The sequence below is a fragment of the Chiloscyllium punctatum genome, chromosome 10 (genome assembly GCF_047496795.1).
Source record: "Chiloscyllium punctatum isolate Juve2018m chromosome 10, sChiPun1.3, whole genome shotgun sequence".
Classification (NCBI taxonomy): Eukaryota; Metazoa; Chordata; class Chondrichthyes; order Orectolobiformes; family Hemiscylliidae; genus Chiloscyllium; species Chiloscyllium punctatum.
In genome coordinates this window covers 16,071,808-16,081,467 of record NC_092748.1, presented here as the reverse complement: position 1 = coordinate 16,081,467, position 9,660 = coordinate 16,071,808, and the positions used below count along the sequence as shown (strand labels likewise).

General features: G+C 40.0%; 1 protein-coding gene across 1 annotated transcript; it reads right to left on the bottom strand.

Annotated features, from left to right (window-relative positions):
• Positions 1–674: 674 nt before the first annotated feature.
• Positions 675–9,514, bottom strand: eef1b2 (eukaryotic translation elongation factor 1 beta 2). The gene is made up of 7 exons (XM_072578596.1): positions 9,257–9,514; positions 8,229–8,351; positions 6,171–6,297; positions 5,436–5,502; positions 4,581–4,706; positions 3,202–3,269; positions 675–802 (listed from the first exon to the last, which is right to left on the bottom strand). The coding sequence occupies exons 1-7, from the start codon at positions 9,334–9,336 to the stop codon at positions 716–718; spliced, it is 678 nt and encodes a 225-aa protein (XP_072434697.1). The 5' UTR covers positions 9,337–9,514; the 3' UTR covers positions 675–715.
• Between the last annotated feature and the right edge of the window lie 146 nt (positions 9,515–9,660).

Below are 9,660 nucleotides of genomic sequence, written 5' to 3'. Positions count from 1 at the left end.
GCAACCTTTTCAAAGGGTTGCTTATATGGAGCAAGCTGCCAGAGGAAGGTGAAGTGGGTGCAGTTAGTGTTTAAAATGCATCTGAATGGGGACATGGATAGGAAAGGTTTAGAGAGTTATGTTCCAAACAAAGGCAAATGGAACTAGGCAAGATTGGGATGTCTGGTTAGCACAGGTGAGTTGATTGAAGTCTGTTTCCATGCTTTGATTTATTCCAAACAAACAATGCAATTTACATTAACACTAGATTACAATTTCCTTTCATAAAAAACTTGACCTTTAATACTGTGGGAAAACTGCAAGTTACAAAGTCAATAGTTGGTCATTGTCTCCAAGTCTTCCATTGCAAACTCCACATCAATGGTGCACAAAACAGCTTGCCTATCAGATTGAAAACTGATCATTCAAGTCAGTGTTTACTTGCACAATGGATTAAAAACATCAAGTTGAAGGAATTGCTGTTGAAACAAATTAAATGAGGTAAAGGGAAACAGGCAATTCTGTTCCATGTCACCATGAACTGAGGCTCCTGTGTAAGCAACTTCATACACTATCAACTTCAGTAAGACTATTCTGTTCAAAATCTTCCATGGCAGACTGGTAATCTTCACTTCCTTGTTTGAAATTCCGAGGCCACAAAGCCCCACCTCAATAAGACAAAGGACCAGGTTAAGTTCTGGACATCAATTTTATTAAGTGTTCATTTGTTGTCATTCTACACTTTGTTGAAGGCTGCAACATCAACGGACTGTACATAATCTTCAAATGCAACAATAGCTTCTTCCAGCATATCTGTTCCCACCTGAAAAGAAATACTCAATTAGATTATTCTAAGACATACACTATTGGCAGTTAATGTTAAATCCAAAGATTTTACAACTACATAAGAACAAGAGAGAACACAACCCTTAAAGATCAATGAGAATCTGTGTTGAACCTCAGGAGATGGGACAGATACTGAAATGAGTATTTACTATAGAGAAAGAAATGGAGGGTCCAGAATTTAAAAATTCATGTTTCAAAAACAGTTCATGTTAGAGGAGGAAGTGGTGGAGTGCTGAGAAAAAGTTGATAAATTGCTTGGACCTAATAAGTGCACCCCAGGATACTTTAGAAGTTTGGCAAGAAATTGTTGGGGCCTGAGCAGAAATATTGCTATCTATAACCACAGATGAGTTACATGTTGACTGGAGGATGGACAATGTTGTGCCTTGAAGGCTATTGGAGGTGATTCTTAAAGATAAATGTGTACTTTGAGGCCAAAATAAGCTAGGGATTGTCAGCCTGGTTTTGCGCACAGAATCATGTCTCTCAAATGTGACTTGAGTTTGAGGAAGAAACCAACACTGGGGGAAGGAGGGGGCAGAGTATGTTTACATTGACTTTAAAGGACAAGCCGGGACTTTTGTATTGCAGCGTAGGAGTCTGGAGATGACCTTAGAGGTTTATAAAATCATGAGTATAATTAAAGTGAAAAGCAGGTGTCTTGTCCCTCAGGTAGAAGAGTTCAAGACTGGGAAGCAAATATTTAAGACAAGGGAAAAAGATTTTAAATGATAGACTTTTAAAATGATAGACTTTAAAAATAACTTCCAGAGAAAGTGGTGAATGCCAAAATAGTTTGAAAATCTAAAAGAAATTTGGATAATTACATGGAATAGGAAAGATTTAAAAGGCTACAGGCCAAGTGCAGCAGGTGAGATTAGTTTACTTTTGACAGTTAGCATGATCACACTGGACCATGCTGCATATCTCAGAGTCCATACAAATTCAAAAAATTGTGTATGCACCTTTAAGTGCCAAGATACTTTACAAAACTGCATTTGGGATTTAAAAACACAGTAACAGGAAGCTAATTCAAGTAAACTGTTGTGGTGAACAGCTTGCTTCATAAATCAATTTAACCAACAATTTAAATGAGGGGGTTCCAGTAAATTAACATTCATAACCACAGGAACCATTATGCGTCAGACAGTAGATATATGAAACAAAAAGACAGAGTTAGAGTTTCACCATGTTCCCACCTTCAAATTACAAGAACTTGAACTTGCCAGTGGCAAATGGATAAAGGAAAAGCTAAATTCCAATTCCAGAACAAGTAGAAGCAAAACACCACTGCCATACAATGTTTGGGGAGAAAGCAAAAAGTTATAGGCTAAGTATATCAAGGACATGACAACAACTGGAGAAAGAGGGACCATTCAGGACCAAGGCAAATCTGAGGGGATTTGAGGAGATTTTATTCGAGGGTGAAAGCAATTGGGAATGCACATCCTGAGGGGGTACAAAACCTTAACTTTTTAAACAAGAACTTGGACAACCACTCAATAGCAACATTCAAGGCCTTGGGTCAAGTGCTACTAAGCTACCAGTATAGATCTGGAGTAGTCAGTACAGACTTTATGGACTAAAGTGTCTCTTCTGTACTATAGGATTCTAAGACCATAGAGGCTACAGAGACTGCATTGTGGAAACTCTACAGGATGTTACTTATTGACCATAAACAAATCTCACCCATTCTAACATGAAGCTTCAGCAAAATGTATGCACTATAACAAAGCACTGATTCATCTGATTGGCTTAAGCAAATTAACACCAAATTCTTCACAAGCAAATCTGTGCATTTGTAACAGAAGTTTGCAAAATTCAACAAGACTCAGCTAAATCGTGCAAATTAAAGTTTAAGCCAGACAGTCAAATTTTTTACTCAACACCATGTTTAAAAGGAAACAGGATTCAAACATTCCAAATGTTAATTCATCAAAACAGCAAATCAAATACTTGTACTTGCTCTCAGTTCAGTTGTAAAAGGGACAGAGTTCATGCTTATGAATTGGCTCTGAATTTTTGAAGCTGGCAATGACAACTAAATTCAGAAGCATCACATGCTTAATAGGTCACTCATTCACCTTTATTAGTCAGGTTCAAAATTCTGCAGGAACAGTTAGCATCAACAGAATACTTCATGAGACAATAAGTGAGCATTTAACCCAAGTGTAAAAGAGAGGGGGCAGCTAAAAAGCACCTCAATCCAAAAATCAGGACTAACAGACTATCCAATCTTTTCTGGAAGATCAATTTAACTCTAGAATATTTCAATAATTCAAATGAATTAAAATAGGCAGCTTTAAAAATTCATACAAGCACTTCCTTAAATACAGGCTTTCAGCAGCTAATTGCAGATTTGTTTGCTGTTCTTACCTTGTCATCTTCAACTACACATTGAATCTGTAGCTTTTTGATGCCATAGCCTACAGGAACCAGTTTGGCTGCAAGGGAAGAGAGATTATTAGATATACAAAAAAGCACCCCCCATCTCAGAATTAGCCTAACAAAGTCAACTCAAGTGTATGCCACAATTTAATTCTGAAGTCAACCACAATCAAAGACATAAATGGAAACATGATATGTATAAATCTGAAATAAACCAGCCAAAACAGTTTGTTCGACCCTCTGATTTGAGTGATGGAATCTCAGTGCCAACTACATTTGAGGAAATTTAAAACTACAGTCCTCAGAAGTAACAAGATAAAGAGGTTCTACCCAAATCATGCAAACTTAAAGTTACTCAACCACACAGAACAAAGGTTACTGAAACCTTTGCCCCACCAGAGCCTATTTAAGTATTGGACAAATGTCATAACCCCTCAGATACCTTGGAGCACATGGGCAGTCGGAGGGGATTGGAATGCATCATGAACCAATTTCAAATAAGTTTGTAATGTCTACCATTTTCAAATGGTTAGACAAGCTTGCCAGACTGTCATTTAGGCCACAATTTAAAAACAAGAGGATTAAAATTGTTTCAGCTGCTCAAAGCACCACAACAGTCTCAAGCCCATTTTGGCAAGCAGTGACAGAAGTTTCACCCAATTTAGAGTAGAATGCAAGAGAAAAATGAAACCTACAGACTCCAATGCAGAGACTGACTTGGTTTGAAAGTGATTAAGATATTTAACTACATGCAATGACTAACACCCAAATATATCAAGTGGATGTATGGGTTTAAAGAGTGAAGAGATTTTAAAAAGGGCAACTTTTTCACATGGAAGGTGGTGTGTATGGAATGAGTCAGACGAAGAGGAAGAGGTAGTTGCTGGTACAATTACAACATTTAAAAGGCACCTGGATGGGTCAATGAATAGGAGATGGTAGGGATATGGGCCAAATAGGACTAGATTAATTTAAGATACCTGGTCAGCATGGACCAGTTGGACAGAAGGGCCTGTCTCTATGCTGTAAATCTATGACACAATGGTTGTTACACAACATATGCCTGTACACAAAAATATTGATGTTAACCTTACCCAAGATGGACCAATGAAATCCAGCACAGTAATCGCTCATGTAGATAACTGCAACTAGCCAGAATGATACAAGAACATGGCTCCTGTTGCTACCCAAGCCAATAATCCACTTGACTGCTTAAATCTTTGCTTTTCAACATTTGAAAAATATATACAGAAAAGTGACTTGTGCCAAAAGACCTCAAGACCTAACAATATTGACTGATTCAGTATTTATGTACCACATTACACAACTGCCGGACCGCTTACAATATTATGTAATATAATACTCACAGGCACCCCAAAGTAAGCCATCCATTGTCACTGAACGTACACACTCTTCCAATTTGACCATGTCAGTTTCATCATCCCATGGCTTTACATCCAACAAAATAGATGATTTTGCAATAAGTGCTGGCTCTAAAAGAGAATGACATGATGACAAGCATGATCATTAAGGACCAGCTTGCAATTACATGCAGTTATACAGAGGACTTAGCATACAAATGAGTGCATGCCTCATCTTACCAGTATCCCAGCACCCCAGACACTCCTTATCTACAAACAGACGAATCTTACAGCTAACATTTCAGCTTATTAGAAACATTGGTCTTGTCAGATTCAATTAATTCACATCACTGATTCAGTCGAAAGATGGTGAATTGAAATCATCATTAAAACCATTGTATTTCACAGCATCATCTACTTAATGCAGCTGCAAACAATCAGCATTACAAAATACATGAGGAATGAAATGGAATCTGAACAGTGTGCACTTGCATAGCTCTGTCACCACATTCAACAGATATTTATTCAGACATATCGTACAAAGCTAAGTATTTAAAGAAGCTGAATTAAGGACCTACTCAAGACTACTTTAAAACTTAAAACATGACATACTGGATTAGTGGTGCTGGAAGAGCACAGCAGTTCAGGCAGCATCCAACGAGCAGCGAAATCAACGTTTCGGGCAAAAGCCCTTCATCTGGAATAAATTTTTATTCCTGATGAAGGGCTTTTGCCCGAAACGTTGATTTCGCTACTTGTTGGATGCTGCCTGAACTGCTGTGCTCTTCCAGCACCACTAATCCAGTATTTGATTTTCAGCATCTGCAGTCATTGTTTTTACCTTAAAACATGACAACCTACTTTTGGACTTCTTAGCTTCATATTGAGCTAGACGTTCTTCTTTGAGCCTTTTAGCCTCTGCACTTTCCTGCAAGAAACAAATGCAAACGGTCATGCGTGTACTGTAATATTTATCAGTATTCAAGTATGCTTTCTCTCTGCAGATGCTGACTTTTTGCCAGTAATTTGTTTCATCTCCAGCTTCTGCAGTTTTAGTGAAAATTAGCACCAATTTCATTGGACAAAGCATAACCACAAATTCCGCTAAAGGATGGCAAATGGTAAAATCAAAAACTAGTCCCAGACCCCACGAAATGACAAACCATGGCATTCCAAATAGCATTTTATTTGGCTCTAAGTCAGTTTCTCAAGCTGCCCTCAAACCCAGTTTATACCCAAATCATTTTCAAATGGTGACAACCAGCCTCATTCCACAATCCAAGATAGAACAGTGCTTCATTGTCTCAGCCACTCCAATTTTTAAGCAAATTCTACCAATTTGCAACTACATGAAGCTACTTTTGAAGTTAAACAGATTTACGCAGTGCCCCAACCAGGCTCATAGTTGAGTGTCAGGCCAAATTATGTATCAAGGATGAAGAAATCTGAAGCCATTCAATTTTGAATTTCAGTAAGAGTACTTAAATTTAGAACAGTTTCCACAAGACTACCCAAAGCAAAAACCATCCTTGGCCTTAATCTCAGCCTACTCTGGGAGGGTTTAAATCACAAGTAGAAAAACTGCATAGAACCCACCTCTTCATCATCGGAACCAAAGAGATCGATGTCATTGTCATCGTCATCATCCACAGCTTTTGCTGATGTTGTATCTGCGACATTTTGTGGACCATATTTACTGAGGGGTTGCTTAACACCTGGAAGGCTAAGAATGATTTAAGTTCAGTAACAAGAAAGCAGAACTTCAGATTTGACAATTTCTACTTCTATCCATCCAGTAAATTGATAAAGGTATGAACAGAATAGATCATGAAGTTGCTTTAATAAATCCTGCTCCCCTACCCACCCTCATTGATGTTGTAAGACACCAAGGAAAGATTGGTTTTGGAGCTGCAACTACTCTGCCTCAGATCAAATCTTCAAACCTTTAGATGGCAGGACATTGCTAATTATTCCCAGGTCAAGAGATTGTTACTATTTGGGTAAAATTTCTGGTGATGGAGTCCTCCAAGTTGAAAATGAAGTTGGCGCAGACTTGAGTTGGACATGATTAATATCAAGACATTTGGAAAGGAATAAAACAGAAATAATCACTGCACAAGAAAGCCTAAATCCATAGCTTTTGAATATAGCTCTGATGAATTGATTTGATTATTGATTTGCAGTCTCAAAGTTAGGTTCTTCAAAAAGCTAGGAATTAAGGGTGACACCTGAAATCCCAAGTTTTTGCCATGGATTGCCATGTGACTGAAGAGATCAACAACTGGTGAGTACTACATAATATTGTCACACTACATGGAAGCTAACTTGCTGTTGGATCTCAATGGCAGTTGCCAAGGTATGGGATCTAGAAACCACTCAAGTCTCTGCTTCAACATTTATGGAAGTGCAATATTTGACTAAACAGGTCTTAAGTCAATCTAAGATCATTTGCCAAAAACTGAACTAGAAGTCTTGTATAGATGAAGCAATGAAATAGCAGTCATCCACATATGCATGATTACAGTAATCAGCTTAAGTTAGACAGAGGCAGTGAAGTAAACAGTATTTGGTACTCACTAATGGAGAGTTCTTCCTCTAAGTGACAAGCCACTCAAGTATAATGCATTAATACATTCCTGAGTATAAGGACTGAAAATTATCTTATGCTAAATTCAAAGCAAACCTTTAATTTTGAGTTTTGCAGTAGGCAGGAACAGAATAGGAAAGCTGAGAACAGTGATCACTGATTTGGAGGCCAGATTTGACCAGTCAGGGTGGAGGAAATGCATGGACTAAGATCGTGGAAAGAGTTTGAAAGCATCAAGAAATTTTATGGTAGTTGGACAACTGATCAACTTAAACATGCAACCACAGGACGATAAATAGAAACTTCAAAAAGAACTGCAGATGCCCGAAATTTGAAACAAATACAAACTGGAGGAACAAAATCTGGCAGCATCCATGGAGAAAGTCTGAGTCCAGAGACTCTCTTGGAGAAGGATCTCTGAACACTGACTTTGTCTCCACAGATACTACTAAAACAATTGAGTTTTGCAATCAATTTGTTTTTCATTCTTAATGGCATACTCCTTGTCAGATACTGAAACGTTAATGGATACAGAAATGTACAAAGAGCAGGGAGCTGTTTGAATAGTCATAACTGGATCTTTAGAAAGCCCCGTCTTTAAAACCTGATACGTACTGAATACTCGATGAAAACCAGTACAAGCTTAATGGACCAAGAAATGTCAAAATGATAAATTAGATAGTTCATAAATCAGTTTGTTTTGAACTGGTATGATTAACTCAAGCACAACAGACTCAGCCTGAGAATTAACAGTTATCAGGGGGTCATGAATTATGAGCTTACAAATTGGAGACATTAAGTCCATAAGACATTTAATAAAAACAGGGAAATTCTGTCTCCTTACATATCAAAGGAAGTGACAACGTCAATAGTAAACCTGACTCCTAGTGTACAACTTGAACAGCAGTCTCCTGGATCATCCAAACATCACAAAAAATACTAAGCTATCACACTACAGATCTTTTACCTTAACCAATGAAATAATTGCCCAATAGTCACTAAAGTCATTATCACAAGTAGTGGGATTCACAATAAATGCCAAACAGCTCATATCAAACAGAACATACCAATCCTTGGTGCTTTCATAGGATAGGATGTGATTGTACCAACGAAGTGCATGATAGAAGTCAGCTGATGGTGGAGCATCAAGAGCTTCAAAGACAGCTATGTCAGCTTGTGATGGAACATACCTGCAAAAGGTTAGGAATTACTTTTCAAAATAAAAGATTGCCACCACACACACAACTGCTACTGAAAGCTAACTTATCTAGGGCATTGAACAACTAAAGTTTTTAAAAAAACCAAGGGAGATCTCATGCAAGATCAAGAACACCTCATCTGGGGTCCTTGAAAGGACAGCATGGAGATATAGGGAGGGAATGGATCCCAAGATATTGGGCACGCGAGCTGGGGCAGGAGCAAAAGAGGAGACAGTCCAGGAAAGCGTTAGGGAGTGTCGGGGTGGGTGGGAATAGAATATAGCAGTAGCGGTATATTTTGAGAGGCTGTTGAAATACAAGAATAGCAAAGGGGGTGGGGAATGAGAGGGCATATGGGAAGTGGGAAAGAAAGAGAATGCAGTCGGAAACAGAAGCGGGAAGGAACAAACCTACCCAGAAAAAGATAAGAGTGAGGTGAGGGGTAAGGCATGTAGGGAAAATAGAATGAACAAAAACACGCCGGAGGCTCGAGAAAAGGGGGTGGGAAAAAAAAGAGTAATAGAAAGGTGGGGGATAAAAAAGGTGGGGGAAAAAAAAAGAGGGGGAAGAGGGGGGGGGGAGGGAAGAGGAGACGATCAGGACGAAATTTAACTGAAGTGAGTCTTTGGGGGTGGGGGAAAAGATCGAACTGTCGAGATGGTGAAGAGATATCTGGGTTAGTGGTGCTGGAAGAGCGCAGGTCAGGCAGCGTCCAAGGAGCTTCGAAATCGACGTTTCGGGCAAAAGCCCTTCATCATGAATCCGAGTGACGCCCAACACGAGGCCTAGACTCCTGCCCGGGCGGCGAGGTGAGGGCCTCACCCGGTATGCGTTCACAGATTCCCCCTCCCCACCCCCAGCCGGCCGCATGCGCCCTCAAGCGCGGCCTTACCCACCCCTCGATGTAGCTCCGGTCCGCCAGGTAGTCGTTCAGCACCTTGAGGCCGGAGGGGGATTTGAGGTCACCGAATCCCATGTGGCAGGTTAAGAGTGGGCGTGTGTGAGAGAGAGACAGACACACACACAGAGGGGAGAGACGGGGGTGAGGAGCAAGCGGCGTAGAGCTCTGCCTCTGTGTGTGCGAGAGGGCGGGCGGGGAGACTCAGCAGCTCCCGATCTCCACTGACACGTGTCCGTTACAAAAGGCCGAGCCGCCCGCGCTCCGCCTTTATATACTCACCGGAAGCGGGCCGTCAGAGGGGGGGCGGGGCGGAACCCAAAAAAGAAATCAAATAACAAAATAATCCGAAACACCACCATCCCGCCGTATTCTTCACCGTCCCGCAACCGAACACATTTA

Bases quoted from the DNA above. Each gene is read 5' to 3' on its own strand.
- eef1b2 (XM_072578596.1), bottom strand. From the start codon at position 9,336: ATGGGATTCGGTGACCTCAAATCCCCCTCCGGCCTCAAGGTGCTGAAC. The intron at 6,298-8,228 runs GTATGTTCTGTT...AATCATTCTTAG, and splicing joins TATGAAAGCACCAAGGATTG to CCTTCCAGGTGTTAAGCAAC. The intron at 3,270-4,580 runs GTGAGTATTATA...CTTCCCTTGCAG, and splicing joins TGGCTTACTTTGGGGTGCCT to CCAAACTGGTTCCTGTAGGC.